Source organism: Palaemon carinicauda, chromosome 32 (genome assembly GCF_036898095.1).
Source record: "Palaemon carinicauda isolate YSFRI2023 chromosome 32, ASM3689809v2, whole genome shotgun sequence".
NCBI classification, from domain to species: Eukaryota; Metazoa; Arthropoda; class Malacostraca; order Decapoda; family Palaemonidae; genus Palaemon; species Palaemon carinicauda.
The window spans coordinates 73765921-73791658 of NC_090756.1; the positions used below are offsets into that span (position 1 = coordinate 73765921).

A 25738-nucleotide genomic window follows, 5' to 3' on the forward strand; every position below is an offset into this window, starting at 1 on the left:
TGCTGGGCAGGAAGCACATGTATATGTCTTTCCTTTTTCATTTCTAGCTTATCTATCCTAAGCTTCATGCAAAGACAATATATTGTATACTTAATCTTGTGAGATTATTCACCGTATACTCATTGTATTTTCCTCTCTTTATAGGAGGACCAACCCAAGTGTGGGAGCATGTTCTGATATGTCCGCAGCAAGAACTTCTGTGGCCATGAGATGTACAGGACGCACGCACGCTGTGCTGTTACCAAGGGAGCTCTGAAGTATTGGGGCCCCCAGGTATGTAATATCTGTAAGAACTTGGTTAATGAGGCTTTCGACGACCCTAAGTCAGCGGAATCAAGGGATGCAGCAAGGGAGAAGCTGCGTAAATGGGTCCGCGGTTTTCAGAAGAACACCACGGGGCCTTACCTTCCAAATGAGAAGATGCGGGCCTATCTTTTCCCTAGGGCATCTAAAGATGCGGTTATCCCTCAGCCTCACCCAGAAATCCCCTGCGTCCAGATCCCAGTAGAGTCTGATGTCTCGGACGCAATGAAAGACATCCAACTTGACGACAGGATGTCAGAAGTGTCAGAGGGCACTGAAAAGGACCTTCTTGCAGAAGGTCAGGAAGAGGAGTCGACCATGGCTCCTGATACCGAGGAGGAAGAGGCCGAAACAGTTTCGGTCTCATCGATTCCTGCCCCAGAACCTGTTCCCTCGACGTCATCTGCTCCCCCATCGGATGACATAGGGAAGACTTTGTTGTCAATTATGACGTTGGTGCATCAGATCCAGAAGCAAAATGCTGAGAAGGAAGCTGCGTTAAGGTTGGAGACACGCCAACTTGCAGCATCCCGTGGGTCTCAAAAGAGACTTAATGTAAAGGATCTTCCTACGTGCTCGGATGTGAATCCGTGGAGGCATACTGAGTACATGCCAATGACAACGGGAAAGATCTACATTTATGAGAAGCTAGGTTCAGTCCCCATTGAAGATGTGGAATTCTGGCCCAGCTTGGAGGCTTACCCAAACTCCTCGTCCGTCTGAAGGCAGAGCCAGCTTCTAAGGAGGAGACAGAGCCAAAAGAGGTCATAGTTTTTTACCATGCCAAAGCACAGGCTTTGCTGACGAGCACCTTGAAGGAGAGGGCCTTCACTAACTCAAAGGTGCCGGCTCTGAGCAAGAAGCATCCCTCCTTTGTTGCTTCATCTTCCTGGGCCTTCCCCTTTATGGAAAAATGGTACAAGGCTGCTTTAAAGGTGATCAAAGCAGGGAAACCTTGTCCTACACTCGACAAGTGTAAGCCGTTATCCCTAGCTTTACCTTTGGACCAGAAGGACTGGAAGGATGTACATCTTGCCTTCTCAGTCGGGAAGTTAGAGGCTATTATTGCCGGACGCCAGTTCGGCGAGGACCTCCCTAAGTTGTCAGAGTTTCTCCTGCGCAGAGAGCAGGAGACTAAAGAAAGACTTGCTGCCTCTATGTCTCTCCAAACTATCCTAGAGACAATGGCAAGCGATCCCCAGAATCCAGATATGTTTATGGTGGCAACACATCTGGCGACTGTTACTAAGGACCTGTATGGCTTCATCAAAGCTAGAAGGGCTTGCAGAGAGTTCGTGTTCGCCTCGGGTGCGGTGAGACATGGACCGAGGAAGCTAATATCATCCAGTATCTGGGAAAAGGACCTTTTCCCAAATGAAGTGGTCAAGGAAGTAGTTGACAAAGCCGCCACGGAGAATAGGAACCTTTTCCAGAAGTGGGGCTTGTCAATGAAGAGGAAGTCTTCCTCGGATGAGGGTGCCCAACCTAAGAGGAAGACAAAGAGGCTAAGGGCGCCCTCTCGCCCCCCTAGACAACAACAATTTCCCGCGGCCGCGGTGCCCCAGGTGGTAGCACAACCACCTACTACATACCAGTTGGTACCCCAGCAAATGGCGACATAGTCGCCAGCCTTTACCCCGGCTTTTGAGAGGCAGTCTACTACCTTTCGGCCGAAAGCTAGAGAATCATTCAGAGGCTCCTCTAGACGCCCCTCAAAAGGCAGAGGTAATAAAGGTGGATGCGGCCAAGGAAGCAAGTCCTCTGGTCAACAATCCAAGTGAGATGCTTGTGGTAGGAGGAAGACTATTCTCTTTCCGGGATCGCTGGACCTTCGATCCCTGGGCCCACAGCCTAATCAAGAACGGACTGGGTGGGAGCTGGAATGTAGCTCCACCATCTTTCCCTCTATTCTTCCAACACTCAACCCCCGTTCGGGAAGAATATGTCCAAGAACTCTTGGACAAGAGAGTAATAAAGAGGGCAAAGTCCATCAAATTCCAAGGAAGGCTGTTTTGTGTTCCAAAGAAGGACTCAGACTTGTCGCCACTCAAGTTCATAGTAAACTACAAGTTCAGAATGTTAACCCTTCAACACATAAGGACCCTGTTGCCCAAGAAGGCATACACAGTCTCCATAGACATGGCAGACGCCTATTGGCATATCCCAATCAATCGCCAAATTTCCTCCTACCTAGGATTCAAGCTACAGAAGAAACAATATGTCTTCAGAGCTATGCCCTTCGGACTAAACATAGCCCCAAGGATCTTCACGAAGCTTGCAAACGCAGTCGTTCATCAACTACGCCTAAAAGGAGTTCAGGTAGTGGTCTACCTGGACGATTGGCTGGTGTGGGCAGCATCCGAAACGGAATGCATGCAAGCCTCCAAGACAGTGATCCAGTTCCTGGAACATCTGGGATTCAAGATCAATGCCAAAAAGGCTCGACTTTCTCCAGCTCAAAAGTTTCAATGGCTCGGAATTCATTGGAATTTACAGTCACACCGCCTCTCCATTCCATCAAAGAAGAGGAGAGAGATAGCGGGATCTGTCAAGAGACTTCTAAAATCCGATCAGATTTCAAGACCCCAACAGGAGAGTGCTGGGCTCCCTTCAGTTAGCATCAGTGACAGACCCAGTGCTAAGAGCACAATTAAAGGATGCAACAGGAGTCTGGAGAAGATACACATCAAACGCTCGAAGAGATCTAAGAAGACCGATAACGACTCGTCTGCGATCACTTCTCAAGCCGTGGTCGGAGGCCAAGCACCTAAGGAAATCTGTGCTCTTACAACCACCTCCACCTTCAGTCATCATTCACACGGACCCCTCAAAGGAAGGATGGGGAGGTCACTCTCACCATCGGAAAGTCCAAGGGACTTGGTCCTCTCTACTCAAGACCTTCCATATCAACATTCTGGAAGCCATGGCAGTTTTTCTAACTCTGAAGAAACTGAATCCTCACTGCTCGACCCACTTAAGACTGGTTCTAGACAGCGAAGTGATAATGAGATGTCTGAATTGACAAGGCTCGAGATTGCCCCAAATCAACCAAGTGGCGTTGGCCATCTTCCGTTTGGCGGAAAAGAAGAGATGGCACTTATCAGCAGTTCACCTCCAAGAGTTCCGCAATGTGACGGCAAACGCTTTATCCAGGCTTACACCGATAGAGTCAGAATGGTCCCTAGACGCAGGATCATTCTCCTTCATCTTACGTCGAGTCCTAGAACTGCAAATTGACCTCTTCGCGACGAGCGACAACAAGAAGCTACCTCGTTATGTGGCCCCATACAAGGACCCTCTAGCGGAAGCAGTGGACGCGATGTCCCTAGATTAGAACAGATGGTCCAGGATTTACCTGTTCCCTCCACCCAATCTTCTGTTGAAAGTCCTCAACAAACTGAGATCCTTTCAGGGAACGGCAGCTATAGTGGCTCACAAGTGGCCGAACAGCATCTGGTATCCTCTAATATTGGAACTGCGACTGAAGTTGGTCCTGTTGCCGGACCCAGTTCTGACTCAACAGATCAGATTTGACCTGGAACAACTATACTCAGCTTCGAGCTTTTGCTCAGAGAGTTTATGCCTCAACTGAAAAGGAGTACAATTTAACCATAAAAGAAACACTTTCTGGTACAACTCAGGAACATAAATGGTGGTCTACCCTTAAATCTGCACTCTTTGGTGTAGATGCATCAGTTCCTCCTTTACTTAAACCAGATGGCTCAGTCACTCACTGTCCAAAGGAAAAGGCAACCCTTTTGGCTGATGTTTTTGACAGTAAACAGAGTAATGAAAAACTTGAACTTCCTCATTCCTGTTTTCCTGAGGCTAAACTAACTAGTTTAGCTTTTCGATCTCGTGAGATTAAAGCTCTGTTGATGGACCTTGATGCTTATGGAGGTGTAGACCCAAATGGTATTTTTCCTTTGTTTTTTATAAAGACAGCAGATTTCTTAGCTCCAAAGTTATCTGTTATTTTGCGCAAGTTAGCAAGAAGAGGAGCTTTTAGCACTAGTTGGAGAATTGGTAATGTTACTCCTCTATGTAAATGTGTTTGTGGTAGCTCAAGTCCCACTGATTACCGCCCAATTTCCATAACTCCCATATTATCTAAAGTTTTTGAACGTCTTCTGGCAAAACGTCTTAATAGGTTTGCTGAAGGTAATCATCTACTCCCTAGTTTGCAATTTGGTTTTCGTAAAGGCCTTGGAGCATGTGATGCCCTTCTTACAATCTCCAATGCTGTACAGAAATCCCTTGATTGTGGTCGGGAAGTTCGTATGATTGGCCTTGATTTTAGTGCTGCCTTTGACCGTGTTAATCATGAGGCCCTTGTTTTCAAACTGAAACTGTTGGGAGTGGGTGGGTCGTTTCTTAGCATTATTATTGATTTTTTAAGTAATAGATCTCAAAGAGTTGTTGTTGATGGGCACCATAGTGATTATAGGAATGTGATATCTGGTGTTCCACAGGGTAGTGTTCTTGGCCCATTACTTTTCATACTATATACACATGACATGTGGTTTGGCCTAGAAAACAAGCTTGTTGCATATGCAGATGATGCTACTCTCTTTGCATCAATTCCATACCCTGAATGTAGATCTAGGGTTGGTGAATCCCTTAATAGAGATTTGGCTAGAATTAGTACATGGTGCAAATTATGGGGTATGAAGTTGAATCCTAACAAAACTCAAAGTATGATTGTAAGTAGGTCAAGGACGGTGGTCCCTCAACATCCAGATCTCAGTATTGATAATGTTTCTTTAAATATGTATGACTCTTTCAAAATTTTAGGTGTGATTCTCGACAGTAAATTTACTTTTGAGAAACATATAAGGTCTGTGTCTTCTTCAATTTCACAAAAAATAGGCTTATTGAGAAAGTCTTTCAAGATTTTCGGGGATCAATCTATTCTGAAGAAGTGTTTTAATTCTTTCATTCTACCTTGTTTTGAGTATTGTTCTCCTGTCTGGTCTTCAGCTGCTGATTCTCATCTTAATTTGTTGGACAGAAACTTACGGTCTATTAAATTTCTTATTCCTGATCTAGATATTAATCTCTGGCACCGTCGTTCAATTAGTTCATTATGTATGTTGCATAAGATTTTTCACAACTCTGACCATCCTTTACATTCAGATCTCCCTGGACAATTCTATCCTGTTCGTAATACTAGGCAGGCAGTTAATTCTAATAGCCAGGCCTTCTCCATCACGAGGCTCAATACTACGCAGTACTCTAGAAGTTTTATTCCAGCTGTGACCAAGTTGTGGAATGATCTTCCTAATCGGGTGGTTGAATCAGTAGAACTTCAAAAGTTCAAAGTTGGAGCAAATGCTTTTTTGTTGACCAGGCAGACATAGTCTTTTTATAGTTTATTTATGACATATTTGTTTTTGATGTTGTTGATAGTTTATTATATGACATGTCTGTTTTGACGTTGTTTCTTATTTTAGAATGATTTATTGTTAATTTGTTCTCTTCATTTATTTATTTCCTTATTTCCTTTCCTCACTGAGCTATTTTTCCCTGTTGGAGCCCCTGGGCTTATAGCATCTTGCTTTTCCAACTAGGGTTGTAGCTTGGATAGTAATAATAATAATAATAATAAAGTGCAGAAGTCGACTGTCTTTGCTTCATCACAGAAAACCCGAAACCTTCATCTCATGATTTTCTCTCCTTAGCAGTCAAGAAAAGGTTTGGAATTTCGAGAGACAGTATAAACTTCTTAGAAGAATATAAGTCTAAATCTACCAGAAGACAATATGATTTGTCCTGGAAGAAATGGGTTGCCTTTGTCAAGGCAAAGAAGCCAAAAGAAATCTCAATAGATTTCTGCTTATCATTCTTTATTCATCTTCATGAACAAGGATTAGTAGCCAATACGATATCTACGTGTAAATCTGCCTTGACTAGACCCTAGCTGTATGCCTTCCAGGTAGACTTCTCTAATAAAATCTTTAACAAGATCCCTAAGGCCTGCGCTAAACTAAGGCCTGCAATACCTCCGAGGCCCATTTCGTGGTCGTTGGATAAGGTTCTTCATTTGGCATCAACTCTGAACAATGAAGATTGCTCTCTGAAAGATTTGACCCAAAAAGTTATATTCCTATTTGCACTAGCCTCGGGAGCCAGAGTTAGCGAAATATTGGCCCTTTTGAGAGATGAGGGCCATATTCAGTTCACGGAAAGGGGAGAACTGAATCTTTTTCCTGACCCAACGTTTCTCGCTAAAAATGAGCTACCCACCAAAAGGTGGGGTCCCTGGAGAATCTGCCCTCTGAAGGAAGATGTATCTCTATGTCCAGTAGAGTGCCTAAAGGTCTATCTTCGTAGAACTTCAGACTTTAGGGGAGGACAGCTCTTTAAGGGAGAAACTTCAGGTTCAAATTTGTCTCTGAAACAACTGAGGGCGAAGATCACCAACTTCATTCGCAGAGCGGATCCGGACAGTACACCTGCAGGTCATGATCTGAGAAAGATTGCTTCATCTCTAAATTTTTTTCCAAAATATGGATTTTGAAAGTCTTCGCTCGTATACTGGATGGAAGTCATCCAGGGTGTTTTCAAACACTATGCGAAGCAAGTGCAAGAGATCAAGAGGTTTGTGGTGGCGGCAGGTAGTGTGCTAAAACCTGCTGCTTAAAAACTTCGAGGAACAGTGAATTAATCGGGACTGTTATGTGAAGGGTGTACATGCTGACTCCCTATGGACTGTTCCAATTGTAAAAGGTGAAAGAAGCATAAAAGAATAACACGTGTACCATGTGTACTGTTACGCAATTGTGAACAGACTGTAATGACAGAAATTTGAATATGAAAATTTACAAAAATTTTCCTTTATAAGTGGCTTTAAGTGTTTTTTTTTCAAATGAAACAAGTATTTCTGATATTACTTCTATATTTATGCTAAAAAATTTTCCAATAACATTTTATAATGTACTATAAAATGCAAATTGACTTCATACTTTATTGGTTATCAATAAAATTATAATTGAATTTTCCGTCTTATTTCCCCAAAAATTCAGATAAATAGAAATGTGTTTGAGCGTTCATTGATCACCCTTTTATTTTGCATATATATAAGAGAACATCTATAAATATTTGTTCCAACAGATAGATAAACCTTCTCTATGTGTGTACACATCAGCATTTGTCAGTCTTTGATTACGACTGACTTATATACCTTGATTGTAATGCTGACTTATACAAACAATTGTTTCTACATGGTTACAAACCTGTCTGTCTTTGCATACAGCTAGCCCAGTAGACCCAGAGAGGTGTCGGTAGTTCATACATACATTTGTTCCCTTTCAAATACAAACTCTGATTGAAAAGGTATATGGTGAGACCAGTATACCTGTTTGTTTGCTAGGTTGTTCATATGAAATATGCAATCCTCGAGACTTTTTCTAGAGTTTTGGCATGACTCTTCCCTGTAGGGGGCAGGAAGCACTAACATAGTTCATGATTAGTTGAAATGATGTATAACAGTAACATCATACGTCTCTAAGTCTAAATGACCAAGGAAAGCCTGTGTTGAGGTTAAGGTACTATTAGAAAATCCACAGATACATTAATGGTCTGGTAAACTTCCATCAGGACGACATAGCCTGAGCCCAAAAAACAGATTTTAAGCGACGCGAAAAATCTATTTTTTGGTGAGATAGCCATGTCGTCCTGATGGACCTGCCCTCCTTTTTATGAAAGGGCTGGAAGAATCCCTCCCGAAAGTACTGTATCTGTAGCACCTCGCTTAACGCTACAAGGAATAAAGATGGCGGACGGATATGACGTCATCTAGGTACTCAAAACAGTAAGGAGTGGTGCCTTAATAACGGCTCCCCTTTCGTTTCTTGCCACTTTCCCTCTCGAAGCGTAAACGCTATTCTGGGTGAAGATAGCTATGTGGCGTGTCAAGAATACGTCCTCTGATATTATGCGATATCCCTAAAACTAAAAGTTCGGGATATTCACGCCAGGAGTTAGAATTATGGATACCTTAAGGTAAAATTCTCTGGGAATATCACTGTAGTCAAATATACCCTCGGAAGCTACTTTAAAGGAACTTCCATCAGGACAACATGGCTATCACACCCAAAAATAGCTTTTTCGCTTCGCTCAAAATCCATTTTATCAGCCATCCTGTGTGGATTTAGAAAAATGCACTCAACGACTGATGTGTTCATACGAGTTGAGTTCTCTATTTATGAAGCCTTTACTTCTAAACAGCACCATGTAACAGTCTTTTTTACCATTAAAAGGCATATGACACTGCATGGAGATATGGTATACTTAAAGCCATTCATGATTTGAGATTACGAGAAGAGCTACCATTGTTCATTCAATCATTTATTTCGTATAGATTTTTTCAAGTTAGAGTGCGGGAAAACCTATCAGAGAGGAAATGTCAGGAAGGAGTTCCCCAGGGTAGTGTGCTAAATGTACCCTTATTTGCATGAGCCATTAAAGGGATAACCTTTATCATTCTTCAAGGTATTCTCTCAACACTGTTTGTAGATGATCTCTCCTTATCATTTGCTGGAGCTAGAATGGCAATGGTTGAGAGATACCTACAACTCACAATTGATAAAATTTTTCAGTGGGCTGATACGGATGGGTTTAAGTTTCGACAAGCAAAACTACTGTTGTCCTTTTTTGTCGTATTCGGGGAGTACATCCAGACCTTGATATATACATCAAAGGTCAAAGGATCCCATATGTAAGAGAAGCTAGATTTCTAGGGTTGATATTTCATTGTAGGCTTACATGGGTTCCTCACTTGAAAGTCTTGAAAGTAAAATGTCTTGAGGCTTCGAATCTTTTGAAAGTTATATCCCATAAATCATGGGGTGAAGACTGCAAAGTTTTGAAGTTATACAAGGCCTTAGGTTAGGGTGTGAAATATACTCCTCAGCCATTCCAAGCCGACTAAAGATTTTAGATTCTTTACACCATGCTGGTATCAGATTATCCCCTAGGAGCCTTTAGAACTTCGCCTATCCCAAGCCTCCTTTTTGACACTGGAGAATCAACTTAAGACCTTTACCGGAAGTCTTTTATTGTTTGATGTTGGTTTGGGTTACAAAGACTTTCTAATTCTTTAGCCTGTCAGACTGCAAACCTTGTAAGGCATTGTAGATAATTTGAGTTGCACCCATTTTCTCCTCAACCATATGTTTTTTTGGATAAAAACTTTAGTGGATAGTCTAAATATAGGTAGAAATAAAGTGCTCCCATGTAGTATATCATCAAACTCTCCATGGAAATTACTGGAGATATCTTTTTGTAAATATTTTATTGGTATAAAAAAGAGTGTGATTGACCTAGAAACCAGGGCACTCTTAATTCAACATGTTGAAGAACATTGAGATACCACTTTTATATATACTGATGGCTCCAAATGTGATGTTGGATTTGGAGTAAATAGTAGTGCTTTTAATTGTAGAGGTTGCACTTCCTCAAGTACAGTATCCTCTATATATACTGCCGAACTATATGGCATACTAACCGCTATTGAGAAAATAGTGTGAAAATATGAGGTCAATTTTACAATTTTTAGTGAGACAAGAAGTGTCCAAGCTTTAGAAGTTTTCAATTCCAATAACCCTTTAGTTTTAAAGATTTTAGAGTGGCTTTTTATTATTGGACTGGGGTATAACAGTTCGATATAATATATTGGGTTCTAGCACACATAGTTGTGTCTAGAAATGAGAGGGCAGATTTATTGGTAAAGAATGGTGCAGCTGAGTTGTTACCAAAAAGGTATGCCATTCATTGTAATGATTTTTTACCTAGCATTAAGAATTTGGTTTATAATAATTGGGAACAACATTGGGATAATTTACTTCAAAATAAAATGAGAGAAATAATGAATGTTATATTCCCCTGGAGATAACATGATGCCTCGAAAGTGGGGGACTACTCTATCGTCTCTGCATTGGTCACACTTGGTTGACATGAATTTCTGCCAAATGGCCAACACCAACTGTATTGCGACGACTGTTTGGTACCTTTGACAGTGAGGCATTTGTAGACCGAATGCCCCAATTATAGCAACTTAGGAAATAGATATCTGTTTGAGGCTCAATATGGGGATGGTAGGTTCATCCTTGCTAAGATTTTTAGCCTTGATGTGTCCTACTATGCGAGCAGCATTTTTAGATTTATTTCGTAACAGGTCTTCTGAAAACTTTTCAAATTTTATAAGGACATCTTAACTTTTATGGTAGTAATTGAATATTTTTTCATTCTTTATATATACAGTAATAAATGATATCGGCATCAATGACCTTAGATGTCAGGATGCCAGAAAACTTTATATTAAACAATCAATCAATCAATAGCCTGAACTAGTGGGTTGTCCTAGTACTGTACTATATGAGTCTGTGCTTTGCATATTGATACTCTATCTCTGGAGTATGAACAAAAATATTTATTTGGTATTTAATGTCATATTAGATTCCCTGTTCAGGCTTTTAACAGGAAATTCCCTAAGGACCACACTGCGCCCCTGCAATAAAATAGGGTTTTCATTGGTCAAAACTCTTTATCAATTGTTTGCATTAGAAATCAGAGGCTACAGGTATGCCTTTGCCCTGGTGTTCTAGAGCATGAGCAAAGATGTAAGTGTTTTTTTAATTACAAAGGCTGTGCCAGAGCTTTGGGATAGAGGCCCTTCCCTGAAACCTCTAGCCTTTCTTCATTCTGATATGTTTCCTTAGTCCTTATTCATCTGCCATGTTCTGCTTGTGAATCTCTGAAAGATTTTTTCCTAAAGGAAATAACCATCAAGACTGCCCCTAATAGCATTAGCCTCTGTGAGATGTGTTAATGAGTTACACTCCTTTTCAAGCTAGGTTGCACACTCTAGGAATTGGTGCTGCATTAGTCCTTCATATATCCCAGATTTTTTACCAAAACACACAGCATTTTCTAGTGTGTACCCTTCTCCTATGTTGGTTATTTCTGCTACCTATTATCTTTAGGAATAAGAAAGATTTGCTTTTATCCCAATTAGAACCTTAAGGCCTTATATATGGAATATCAAAACTTTTAAAAAGGAGGGGTTAGGGAGGTCGTGGCTGTTTTGAACTATCTGTGCATGTATACTGAAAACTCTTAAAGACATTTCCTACTGATAAACACAAGCCACTATCATGGCATATAATGAGACTTTGGAAGTATGGGTAATGATTATGAGTTATCAGTCATGAAATTATGGCATTGCCTAATTCATTGTCCTGAAGTTAATATCAGTGTTGACTCAATTGTAAATTTCATGTCATGGTAGTTTCCTTCTATCTTCTACTTTAGTCAGGTTTCATGTAAGATATCTGACACAAGTGATTTAGTTCTTTTTTTCTGTGTGACTTGTTATTGCTTCTGGTCATATTATACATCCCACCCAGGATAATTGGACTCTTACACTTTTCTCTACATCTTCATGACCTTTTACAATGCAGTATTTTAATGGAAACTATTGTTAATTTCCTCTGTGTTATGGAGGAGGTAAGTGAATTTTCAGGTTCCTTATTGTTGTTATTCTTCTGAATGGTAAGAAATGTCCTTACCTTTGAGGATCCTTTCTGTTTTAGGACCTTTGGTAGATCCGTGCCTCTAGATCACTAGATATTTGGAGCACATTTGTTGAATATACGATTACTGGTAAGAGTTAGCTCACCTAAGTAGATGAATATGATTGTGTAATGAAATAAAAGATATGAAAAGTAACTTTATTTTTATATACAAACAACATTTTACATAATTGTTCCGTAACTGAAATACAAACCACGCTATTTAATATGGGTAATTACTTTCGGCGTAGCTGAAATGACAAGCCATTAGAATTTTAACGAGGGTTTACTACCGCTAGTTAGCGGGGGGTAGGGAGGGGTAGCTTGCTACCCCCCCCCACACACACGTGCTGAGTTCACTTTGTTCTCGGCTCGGGTGCTAGACGGACGTGTCCGCTATCACCCTCGCCTACGCTGACAGCCATTAATCTTTGTTTGCTTTTTTTTTTTGACAGAGTGTTTGGAAGTTGGCAAGTGTCCCGGCTTTCCTGACCGCCCTTTTGGAACTTATATGTCGGCGGTCGACACGGACCTACACACCTTATGTCCTTTCTGTAGGGGCCAACGGTGTGATAGAGATAATGTATGTGGTAAGTGCAGGGAGTGGTCTTCCTCCCAGTGGGAGAGGCTTTCCCGGCACTGGAAGAAGTCCAGGCAGGATATTTCTCCTTCAAGGGCTTCCTTGAAGAGAGAAAATCCCAAGGACTTTTCCTCCGTAGCCCAAACCTCCTCTGAAGCTCCCACTCGATCGGTTTCTTCCGAGAGGCCGTCGAGTGGTAGCGTAGGCCGCATTTCTGTTGACCGATCTCGGGGTTTGGGAGAGGGAGTTGCCTCCCATAGCGAGGCAGCTCCCCCCCCTCCCCCCGGGGGAGGATTTAAGTATATCATCTAATGTAAATGTTTCTAATAATGATCTGTTACAACTTCGGGCTTCCTTGGGGCTTCAGGGCTCGCCCTCCAAGGAAGCCCTGTTTAACATAATCAGGTTAGGAGCAGCTGTCAAACACTCGCCGACTTTAGCAGAGGTGGATCCTCTGTCTATCGTCGACGTTGTTGTGGCAGAGGCTTCTGATGAGTTATTTCAAACCTCTGCTCCTGTAGTTGCTGATGTAGCTGAAGGCTTAGTTCCCCCTCCGAACATCCTTCGAGGGAGGAACTAAGTCCAACGGTCTCTCCTGCAGGTGATTCTCCCCCTCGGGGGAGTTCACTGACAGAGACTCCTCTTCGGAGGACTGCTGACAGTCAGCCTGCTGCCCCCAGAGGGCGTATAAGGCGATAAGCTTGCCTTCCCCTCCGCTGTAGAGGCCTTCCTTCACCTCACAACGGTGTTAGGAGTCGCCTCTTCGGTTCGTCATTGCCGCAGTCCGCCGCAGAGGAACCTCGCCGTTGTTCACCGACCGTTATAGCTGCATCTCTGGACCTCTTCGCAGATCGTTCGCGATCTCCTCCTCCTGCCAGACCTGCTGACCTTCCGTCACCTTTCCTGGCCGCTGATGCGCTGTGGGCGCCCACGCATCCTGTTATCAAACGGGCAACGGTCCCTTCGGGGCAAAAGGGACTTTTTCACGTTGTGTCAAAGTCCCTTAAGCGCCAGGTTACCCCCGCGCGCCAATGTTCTCCTGCGCGCCAGCGTGCAATTGCGCGCAAGTGCTCTCCAGCTGCTGTTCTGGAGACAACGCACCAACGAGCACCAGTTCCAGAGACAACGCGCCAGCGTTCATCTGCGCGCCAGCGCTCACCTGCGCGCTAGCGCTCACCTGCGCGCCAACGATCTCCTGTGCGCCAGCGCTCACCTGCTCGCCAGCGTGCCGCTGCGCGCCCTCACCCTAATACGCGCCTTGCGCGCCCATGATCTCCTGCGCGCCAGCGCTCGCCTGCGCGCTAACGATCTCCTTTGCGCCCATGATCTTTGGATCTGGGCGTAGGAGGGAAGATACCTTCTTCCCCTGCTCGCCAGCGCTCTCCAACGCGCCAGCAAACACTGACGCGCCATCAGACCCCGCCTGCTCGCCAACCTTCACCTACATGCCATTGCACGCCCTGCGCGTTCTCCAGTTGCCGATGTGCGCCCTCTTATGCGCCCGCGCGCAAGGGATATATCCCCTGCGCGCGCGCCCAACGTTATCACCCTCACGGGCTCATCGGGATCCGGCGCGTCTACGCACGCGCAAGCAATCGCCTCCGCGTGTGCGAACGCCTGTCCAACCTACTGCATGCCATCGATCACCTGCACGCCCTCGCCTGCGCGCCATCGCCCGCGCGCCATCGCTCACCCGCCATCGCTCGCCCGCACGCCCACCCGCACCCTCGCCATCGCCTCTGCGCGCCCGCGCGCGACCCAGGCAAAATCCCATCGCGCAACCGCCAGCGCGACCACCAGCGCGACCACCAGCGCGATTCTCAGCGGGATTCCCAGCGCGATCCCACGCGCGTGGCTGCAGGACCACGCGCGACCAGGTCTTCGTCATCATGTCCCCCCCCCCGGAAGCGCAGACCAGCGCGCTCGCCGGAGGGAGGGATAACGCCGGATAGGTCCAGGAACTTTCCTTCTTCTTCTTTTCAGGAAGACCCTGTTGTGGTTTCTACTCCTAGGGATTGAACGATCCCCTTCCCTCCAGAGGGATTCTCTGACTGCGCTGCTGTCAGTAAGCAGTCTTGGTTTGGGTCCCTTGTCAGAGCTGTCATGCAGGCCTTTAAGCCCGCTTTCTCTGAGCTGGGCCTCAAATCAGCGGCAGTTTCAACCCCCCTGAAGAGGAAGAGAGGAGTAGAGGACGTGGTGACTTCTCTAAGGGCTAGGCTGGATCCTCGGAAGTCTTTGAGGAAGGCTCCCTCCCCCCCCCAGACTTTCTCTCCTTCCCCTTCGGACGAGTATTTCCCGTCCTCGGGATTCACGTGAGGTGAGTCGTTCTCCCATCGCACCAATGGGAGAAACCCCACCTCGCGTAGAGAAGTGTGCTCGGGTAGGGGTGGAGAAGAGCCTCCTGCCATCGCTGTTGGAGTCCTGTACCCCTCCCAGGAGGGAGTCGAAGGACTCTAAGACTGTCCCAAAGTCGTCCTCGAGGATAAGACCAGAGCCAGCCAAACCTGCGGAGAACGTCCATGAGTCCCCTCAAAGAAGAGCCTTTGGGGACAGGAAACTTTGCTGCTAGCCCTTCAGGAGGAGAGCTACAGGAGTCCGAGCATGCGTTCTGGCAGGTTCTGACCCTGATGAGGAATCTCAACGGGTTCGTGGATCCTGAGATTCCCCCTCGAGAGGGCAAGGACACGATCCTGGACCGAGTCTTCGGTACTCAAAAACCCCCTAAGGCCAGCGCGGCTTTGCCTTGGTCCCAAGGGATTAAGAGTGCCAGAGATAAGGTTGAGGGCCAGCTCTCCGAGCTTGCCTCCTCCAGCCATTCCAGCGCCGGCAATAAACTCCTCCCGCCTCCTCGTGTCCATCAGAGGAGGTACTTTGAGATCATGGAGGAGTCTTGTTTAGCTCTTCCCTTACACCACTCTGTGGAAGAGCTTACCAGGGGAGTCCCTCTAGAGAGACTCTCCAACCGGCAAGTGTCTTTCTCGGCTACAGAGATCCTCAGTCAGGAGAAGGTGGCGAAGTGTGCCATGTAGGCAACTTCGTGGCTGGACATCTGGCTAGGGTCTCTCGGCATCTTGTTACGATCCGAGGACCTGTCCAAGGAGAGTACCAGGAAGGCCTTGGAGACTTTCCTTCTTTCAGGCACTCGTACCATCGAGTTTCTAGCCCACCAAGTCTCGAACTTGTGGGCTAATTCCATCTTGAAGCGTCGAGATGCGGTGTCTGAGAGATTCCACACGAAGGTCCCCAGCACCGAGGTCAGCATGCTCAGACATTTTTCCATCTTGGGGAGGAATTTGTTTGAGCCTAAAGACGTGGAACAGGCGGCTGAGAGGTAGAGGAAGTCCAACCAGGACTCTCTCCTACATAGGGCTCTTACATCGAAGCCCTATAAACCTCCAGCACCTCAAGAACCTCGCCCATCCAAGACAACGAAACCGGCAGTGGCAGCAAAGGCAACGGTGTCGAAGCCCTTTCCTATCAAAGACAGGAAAGGGAAAAAGTCCTCCAGGGGAGGGAAATATCCTAGAGAGAGTGGCCGAGGCCGCAAACGCTAGGATTGGCAGTCCCCCAGCATGTCCACCAGTGGGGGATGCCTACAAAGTTGCGCGATAGTGGGGGATGCCTACAAAGTTGCGCGATAGTGGGGGATGCCTACAAAGTTGCGCGATAGTGGGGGATGCCTACAAAGTTGCGCGATAGTGGGGGATGCCTACAAAGTTGCGCGATAGTGGGGGATGCCTACAAAGTTGCGCGATAGTGGGGGATGCCTACAAAGTTGCGCGATAGTGGGGGATGCCTACAAAGTTGCGCGATAGTGGGGGATGCCTACAAAGTTGCGCGATCAGGTGGCAGCAACTCGGGGCCGATTCCTGGACGATTTCCGTAATCAGTCAGGGATATCGCGTCCCGTTCACAACATCTCTACCTCCCCTGACAGCGAATCCAGTGTCGTTGAGCTCCCTTGCCATGGCATCGGCAAGCGGGCAAGCCCGTCGGGCAGAAGTCGAGACCATGTTGAAGAATGGCGCTCTCCAAGAGGTCGTCGACGGGTCCCCGGGCTTCTTCAGACAACTCTTTCTTGTAAGGAAGGCGTCTGGAGGCTGGAGACCAGTCATCGACCTCTCAGCTCTGAACAGGTTTGTCAAGCAGACCCCGTTCAACAAGGAGACGGCAGACATGGTCAGACTTGCAGTGAGACCGCAAGACTTCATGTGTACACTGGACCTGAAGGACGCGTACTTCCAGATCCCAGTCCATCCGTCTTCAAGGAAGTACTTAAGATTCAGTCTAGACAACAAGATCTACCAGTTCAAGGTGCTGTGTTTCTGTCTCTCCACATCACCTCAGGTTTTCAGCAGAGTGTTCACCCTGATATCATCATGGGCACACAGGATTGGCATCCGTCTCCTCCGTTATCTGGACGACTGGCTGATCCTAGCAGACTCGGAGTCGACCCTTCTTCGACACCGAGACAAACTTGTGGGACTTTGCCAAGATCTGGGGATCATGGTAAATCTCGAGAAGTCTTCTCTGCTTCCTACTCAAAGACTGGTATATCTAGGCATGATCTTAGACACCAATCTCCACAAAGCCTTCCCATCAGACGACAGGATAGCAAGGCTGAGGAGGGTCGCGAATCCTTTCCTCAGACGAGACAAACTCCCAGCCCAATCATGGTCACGTCTCCTCGGTCACCTGTCATCCTTGGCTCGTTTAGTTCCCAATGGTCGCCTCAGAATGAAATCTCTGCAATGGCGACTCAAGTCTTGGTGGAATCAAGGACACGATTCCCCGGACGTCATGGTCCCTATGGGTCCTGAGGAACGGACTGACCTTCAGTGGTGGGTGACAGACGAGAACCTACGAAAGGGAGTGGATCTTCTCGTCCTCCTCCCGGATTTGATGCTGTTCTCGGACGCCTCAAAGAAAGGGTGGGGGACCACGTTCTGAACCACAGGACCTCAGGCCTGTGGTCAGAATCAGAAAGGTGCCTCCATATAAATCTGCTAGAAAATGAAGGCCGTATTCCTGGCCCTTCAACAGTTCCAACAATACCTGGCGGGTCACTCTGTGGTGGTGATGAGCGACAACACCACAGTAGTGGCTTACATCAACAAGCAGGGAGGTACCTTTTCGGAGCAGCTATCCCATCTTACAGTAGAGATACTGAGATGGACCGAAGTCCACTCGATTCCACTATTGGCTCGCTTCATTCCAGGTAAGAGGAATGAGCTCGCCGACAGTCTGAGCAGGGCGTCTCACATAGTGAGTACCGAGTGGTCTTTGGATCGTCTAGTAGCCAACAAAGTCCTGACTTTGTGGGGCTCCCTGACTGTGGATCTGTTCGCTACAGCGTTGAACTTCAAGCTCCCGCTGTACTGCTACCCAGTCCCGGATCCCAAGGCACTCTGGCAAGATGCCTTCCAACAACGGTGGGACAACATCGACGTGTACGCCTTTCCCCCATTCTGTCTGATGAGGAGGGTACTCAACAAGACCAGAATATCGGTCAATCTCTCGATGACCCTTATAGCTCCGCTATGGCATCACGCGAAATGATTTCCAGACCTTCTGCAACTCCTAATGGAACTCCCGAGAGAACTCCCTCCATGACATGAGCTACTCAAACAACCACATGCCAACATCTTTCACAAGGCCGTAGCTTCGCTTCGGCTTCACACCTGGAGACTATCCAGCATCTCATCGCAGAGAGAGGATTTTCGCAGCAAGTTGCGAAAAGGATGTCTGGACACCTGCGAAAGTCATCCGCAGGGGTCTACCAGGCAAAGTAGAGAGTTTTCTGTGGTTGGTGTTGTGGAAGGGGGTATCTCTCCACTCGATGCCGCTATTCCAGCAATAGCGAGTTCTTCGTGTATTTGCGAGAAGAAATGTGCCTTTCAGTCTCGGCAGTGAAAGGCTATCGCTCAGCCTTAAGTCTTGTCTTCAGGCTCAAAGGAGTGGAGATTTCTTCTTCGCTGGAACTTTCCCTACTCATACGAAGTTATGAACTTGCCTGCCCTCAGTCGGAAGTGAGACCTCCTCCATGGAACGTGGTTCGAGTACTCAGGTCTCTTAAGAGACCTCCCTTCGAACCATTACGCCAGGCTTCAGATCGCCACCTAACTTGGAAGACGGTGTTCCTACTTGCTTTGGCTTCGGCCAAGCGAGTTGGTGAACTTCATGGTCTCTCGTATGACATCGCCCATTCAAGGGGATGTGGGGAGGTAACATTCAGATTCGTCCCTGAGTTTGTTGCTAAGACTCAGAATCCGGAAGTGCCAGACCCTCGGTTTGACTCTTTCCGTATTTCGAGTCTTCGTTCTGTAACAGATGACCCAGACCATCTCCTACTGTGCCCAGTAAGGAGTCTGAGGCTCTATCTTAAGAGAACAGCTGCAGTTCTTCCTCACGTGCAAGCATTGTTTGTAAGCAGTGGGAGGATTAAGAGAAGGGTCAACAAGAACACCATCTTGGCATGGATTCGTAGGGTAATCCATCTGTCCCTGAATCCCGACCCTCCTCCGTCACGTCGCCCAAGGGCACATGATGTCAGGGGCATAGCTACGTCCCTGGCCTTCAAAAAGAAGTACTCAGTGATGCAGGTTCTACAAGCAGGGGTGTGGAAGCATCAGACGACCTTCACAGCCCACTACCTGCAAGACGTGACCCACAGGAGGCTCGATACGTTCTCTATCGGCCCTGTGGTTGCTGCACAACAGCTGCTTTAAACCTCAGGCTCCTTAATGGACAAGTAGCAGAAGGTTGAGGGCATTGTTACCTGGTTTTAGTCTGCATGAATGAAAAGGTATGTCTGGCCCTTATTCTTTTCTTCATCCTCCCCTCTCTTGGGGAAAGCAGCATCCTGGGTTCTTTGCACAGCTGACCTCAAACCACTGCAGGTAAACCATGTTCCCTTGTGTTCTTAGTATTAAGCTAATACTGTCACGTCCCCATACCCTGACGAGGTGGTATTGGGAGAGTCTTAGCCTTAAGTTTCCATCTAAAGAACTTCAGGTCAACCTCCTTGGATGAGTCACACTTCATTCCTTCACACACAGCTTATGTAGGCCGCAGCCCTTGCAAAGCAAGGTGCTAGCGAGGTGCAGGGACTCCTTATTGTTGAGTGCCGACACACTCACATACTGAGTCCCCAAGCAAAAAGCCAAAAGCCAGTAATGGCTGGGACTTACCACCCTACCTAAGGGTTGAGTCATCCATATTAAATAGCGTGGTTTGTATTTCAGTTACGGAACAAATGACAAATTCATAGGTAATTTGTATTTTTCCTAACTATACAAAGCTTAGCTATTTAATCAAACTTGCCCGCCAGCCCTATCCCCCGCGAAGTCCTACCTCTAAGCAAAGTGAACTCAGCACAGGTGTGTGTGAGGGGGGAGCGGGTAGCAAGTTACCCCTCTCTACCCCCCGCTAACTAGCGGTGGGGTAGTAAACCCTCGTTAAAATTCTAATGGCTCGTCATTTCAGCTACGCCGAAAGTAATTACCCATATTAAATAGCTAAGGTTTGCATAGTTAGGAAAAATACAAATTACTTATGAATTTGTCATATTTCTCTCTCTCTCTCTCTCTCTCTCTCTCTCTCTCTCTCTCTCTCTCTCTCTCTCTCTCTCTCTCTCTCTCTCTCTCATAGTCAAGTTAGACAAAACTTGCAATAATTTTATAACTAGTGGATTAGGGAGGAGTGTTGCTATGGTAAGGATGGGACTTTTATTTTTTTGTTTAAATTGTTTTAATTTATATGTTAGAATTGCTAATTATACTATATAAACTATTCTTTTTCCAGGATTTCTTCTCGGAAGACTTATGGAATCGTATAAAATCAACCTGGAGGGAAGTGCTCATCGAGTTAACACCATCTCAGATTGCAGATTTCTTAAGTGATAAACATGTCAGGTTTGTATAAATAATTTACTCGTAAGTTGATTTATTGTTTACATTTGAAAATAATTATTCTAGTTATTTGGTGACAAACCCACAATTTATTTTTATTTAAGTTGGGTTTCTTTTGTATCAATGATGTTTAATTGTTGAATAAGATTAGAGAAGGATCTACCTTGAACTCTGTATTCCAGGTAGGTAAGAACCTACTTCTTGTTGGGCTAACTTGCTGAATGCAAAGCATCTCTTTTTCTATTATCATGGTAGCTTCTTTTTTTTCAATTAGTCTTACCCACCATCGATGGCACTATAAGGTTTGAAAGAACAGCTTTGATTGGAAAACTCATTAAAGAATTAACAGTGGATTTGTGTAACTAGCCCTCCCATGTCTCTCTAACTACTACTGGTACTACTATGAACCATTATCTGTAGTCATCATGTATGAAATGGTTTCAATTGCTTTGTTAGCCACATTATTGACATTTGTTTTTGTAATGTCTGATTGTTAAGAAGATTTTCACCCCTTTTCCTATGCTCTTTATGGTAGTGCCATTTCTATTAACTTTTCACTTAATGTTGTAGTTATGTTTTCTGAAATAAGATACTATGCAGTCTGCTATAAGATTCATATGTATGGGTCTAAGTTTGACCTTCATGAGGAGATTGTTTTGATCTGGATTGAAGCAATAAGTGTAGCAGCGTCCCAGATCAAATAATAGATTGTGCTTAATCTGTGGCCAGATGTGAGCAATATAAAATGGTGAAGAGAGTTTTTGTTACTTTCAATTCTTTAGAAGATAGCTTCATTAGAGATGGTATTTTAATCAGTTTTACTTTACTCTCGGTCAGTGTAAATTATTTACATTTCAGTGTTAATCATACGACTCCTGTATATTTTAAGGCTTCCGTTTTTCCCCATTACAAATATCCCTTGCTTGTCCTTCGCTTCCAGATGATTCACCAGGCCCCTTCACATGTAGAGTTTGATCTTCTCAAAATGGAAATGGAAAAGAAATTATCCAATACATTAAATATCTACCTTATGAATTGGATCCCTCTCACTGAGAGAATGCCTTGACAAAGTCACCCTGCTTCATCACTGAATGCATTTTTGGTGTTGAAGCCTTATGATGGGCAGGGGGCTCTCGAACTGAGGAATATTTTTTCCCTCATTTTGACTTCAAATGTCTCAAATACTGTACTTCTATCTTTTCATCAACTATCATCTGCCTAGATGTCCAACTTGTTTTCCTCTTTTCACCATCTAGATTTTACTGAGATTGGAGTTAGTTTTGAAACCAATTGTGAGATGTGGAGTGGTGGGCTTCCAACTACCTGTAGCTTAATGTTCTGGCCAAAATTTCAATGTTCCCATATTGATAAGCAGAATTATCTCTGAATAGAATTAGCTCTCGAATTCCAGGGGTATGGCTCTTTGCATGCAGTCTGGTATGCTTGTCACTAGGATTAGAATCACATCAAGCAAGTTTGGCTTACATTTGAGCCACTATAATCATGGTGGTACCATACTTTCAGGGTTAGGGTAGGTAGTGGACATGTGGGAATCAGCTCTCATTGGTGGAAGAATTAATTTCATGAAAGGCTACCCTCTTAATGAGAGAATACCTTGATGAAGTCTTTGAGCTTCAGCACGGCATATCATTCCCGTACTGAAACTTGGTGAAAGGCAAGAGGGCTCTCGAATTTGGGGAAACTGCTCCCCCATTTGAAATCTAAATTTTTCTCTCATCTTTTTCTTTCTCTCAATATTACTTTGACCTTCTCCTAATTTTATAAACTTTCTTTCATGTTGCTTTCCCAACTCTATGAGAAAAAATTCTCTTTATATATATATATATATATATATATATATATATATATATATATATATATATATATATATATATATATATACAGTGGAACCTCTACATACGATTGTCCTAACATACGTATTTTCCAACATACAAAGTAAAATTCGACCAAATTTCTGTCTCAACATACGAAGTGTTGCTCCACCATACGAAGTAAACAATACTCTTACCCGTGGAATTTTCTCGAAAGCGTCCAGTGTCATTTGTTGTTGACGCTGCTAGACGGCAGCACATCGGAGGGACGCCAATCGAGCGTCACCTTGATCAGTCCTCTCATCGCGTGCGCATCGTGTGGTTGTCCTCTATTCGCTCAGTTTTAACAGTTTTTTATATTGCCTTTTCACATGTTGTTTTCTGTGTTCCGTAATCATGGGTCCTAAAAAGCTTAGTTTCGGTTCAGGAAGTAGTAGTAGTGGTGAGAAAAAGAGGAAGTCTATGCTTTCATTAGAATTAAAGTAGGAAATGATAGAAAAGCATGAGTGAGGTGTACGTGTTAGTGATCTGGCTAAACAATATGGCCGGAATATGTCTACGATCTCGACGATCATCAAACAGAAGTCAGCCATTAAAGCAGTGAAACCTTCGAAAGGGATCACGATTATTTCTAAACATCGTAGCCTTACTCTGGAAGAGATGGAATGCCTTTTGTTGATCTGGATAAAGGACAAGGAGATTATTGGCGATACGATCACGGAAATGATCATTTGTGAGAAGGCCAGCGCTATCTACAGTGACTTGAAGGCGGCGCGCTCTCCGTGTGACGCGGGGGAGAGTTCAGCCGATCTTACGACGGAGGAATTCAAGGCGTCTCGAGGTTGGTTCGAGAAATTTAGGAAACGGACCGGGATTCATTCAGTTGTTCGTCATGGAGAAGCTTCGAGTTCGGACACCAAGGCTGCTAAAGACTTTGTTAAAAAGTTCGAAAGCATCGTGGCGGAGGAAGGTTACGTAGAGCAGCAGGTGTTCAACTGTGATGAAACCGGTCTGTTTTGGAAAAAGATGCCTAGTCGAATGTACATTACCGCCGAAGAGAAGAAAATGCCTGGACATAAGCCAATGAAGGATCGGTTGACTCTTGTGCTTTGTGCCAACGCCAGCAGGGACTGCAAAATAAAGCCGTTATTGGTTTACCATTCCGAAAACCCTAGGGCATTTAAAGCACATAGAATTAATAAATACCTGCTACATGTTCTATGGCGTTCTAATTCTAAGGCTTGGGTTACTAGGCATATCTTTGTGGAATGGGTAAACATAGTTTTCGGCCCTGCTGTCAAGAAGTATCTTCAGGAGAGGAATTTGCCTTTGAAGTGCTTGCTTTGTTTTGACAATGCACCCGCTCACCCCCCCGGACTCGAAGATGATATCATCGACGAATACAAATTCATCAAGGTGTTGTATCTTCCACCGAATACCACCCCTATCCTCCAGCCCATGGACCAGCAAGTCATCTCTAATTTCAAAAAGCTCTACACCAAGCACTTATTTAATCAGTGCTTTAATGTCACGCAAAGCACCAACTTAACTTTGCGTGAATTTTGGAGGAGATACTTTAATATCGTGCACTGCTTAAAGATCATTGATCAGGCTTGGGAGGGAGTAACTCGTCTGACCCTGAATTCCGCTTGGAAGAAGCTTTGGCCTGATGCTGTTGCTCCCAGAGATTTCGAAGGATTTGGCCCCGAGAATGAACCTGTGCTTGACGCCGAGGAAGACGTCAAAGAGATTGTATCCCTTGGCAAGTCCATATGTCTGGAGGTGGATGAAGATGACATCACCGAACTCATCGATGAGCATCACGAAGAGCTCACCACCGAGGAACTCAAGGAGCTGCAAGCCATGCAGCATGATGAGTTCCAAGCGCAGTTGAGCGAGTCGGAGGAGATCGAGGAGGTAGGCGAAATCTTAGGTACGGCAGAAATAAAACAGATGTTGGCATATCATCAACACGTTGTTGATTTCATCGACAAGCATCACCCACAGAAACTTCAGGTTTGCCGTGTTGTTGCGCAGTTCGATGATGTTTGCTTAACGCATTTTAGAAAAATCCTCAAAAGCCGTACAAAGCAACTTTCACTCGATAGTTTCTTTAAAAAATCTTTAAAATGGTCTAGTGATCATGATGAAAAGAAAGAAAGTGAAGCAAAGAAAAGGAATACCGAATCGAGTGAAAGTGATGAAAATTAAAAATAAGAAAAGAAAAAAATGTAAAAAAGAATATAAAATTATAAAAATGAAAAAAAAAAAATAAGTTTAAGTTAAAGTTCACGTAGTAGTGTAAGTTAGTGTAAGTTATCGTACACGTTATCGTACAAAGTCACCGTCCCTACCTCCTCGCTGATCTTCCGTCTCCTCCTGCGTAGAAGTCCCTACACCTGCGCTGGCCTGTCGCTAAGGTAAAGTGTTACATTACAACCCGTTTTTTATTTATTATTTCATTATTATTATTCTTTTTTTTTGGTTTGTAATATGTATTTATTATACAGGTATTGTATTAATGTATTGTGTAATTATGTGTAGCCATTTATTAAGGATTTATTATGGGTTTTTAGGCTGAGGAACGAATTGAATAAATTACCATGTATTCTTATGGGAATATTTGCTCCAACATACGATCGTTTTAACATACGAAGCAGTTTCTGGAACGAATTAAGATCGTATGTAGAGGTATCACTGTATATATATATATATATATATATACATATATATATATATATATATATATATATATATATATATATATATATATATACGGATTTTGAGCGAAGCGAAAAATCTATTTTTGGGTGAGATAGCCATGGCGTCCTGATGGAAGGTTCCTGTTTGGTAGCTTCCTTGGGTATAAGACTACTAAGATATTCCCAGAGAATTTAACCACAGGTTATCACAGAATTCTAACTTCTGGAGCGAGTATCTCAAAGGTTTCCCTTTAAGACATCGTAATACAACAGGGGACACGCATGTCTGAACGTGCCACATAGCTATCTTCACCCCGAACAGAGTTAATGCTTCGGTGTGTAAGGGCTGAGAATAGCTGGGAGCCGTTCCACAGCTAATCTCACTCGTGGCTACTACTGATACTCGAGACGTAAACAAACGGACGCCATTGCTCTGATGACGTCACGCCCGTCTTCATCCTGAAGCCAGTTGCTGCCCATCACCATGATACAATTGTGTAGGGTGGGAACAAAACTGGACAAAGTAGTAGGGAGGGTCCATCAGGACGCCATGGCTATCTCACCCAAAAATAGATTTTTCGCTTCGCTCAAAATCCGTTTTTTGGGCTCAAGCCATGGCGTCCTGATGGAAGAGTACCAGAGAATCAATGTATCGTGGTAGATTTTTCCCCCAGTGTTAAGTGCCTGGGCATTGACAAAACAGCAAAGTAATCTTAGGTAAAGAACCATAGGAACGAAGTATCCTGCCCCCCATTGGTAGGAAGTTCCCATGGGCTATGCCGACGTCAAAGTGGTATTGAAGGGCTATTCATCCTGACAGAAGAACTTGAAGAACTTA

General features: G+C 44.6%; 1 protein-coding gene across 1 annotated transcript in view; it reads left to right on the forward strand.

Annotated features, from left to right (window-relative positions):
- Nucleotides 1-25738, forward strand: part of LOC137625660 (uncharacterized) — a 533194-nt gene that overhangs the window by 11446 nt on the left and 496010 nt on the right. The window contains exon 3 of the mRNA XM_068356570.1: nt 20260-20369. Within this exon, the coding sequence (XP_068212671.1) occupies nt 20260-20369 (110 nt within the window). The remainder of the gene's footprint in view (nt 1-20259; nt 20370-25738) is intronic.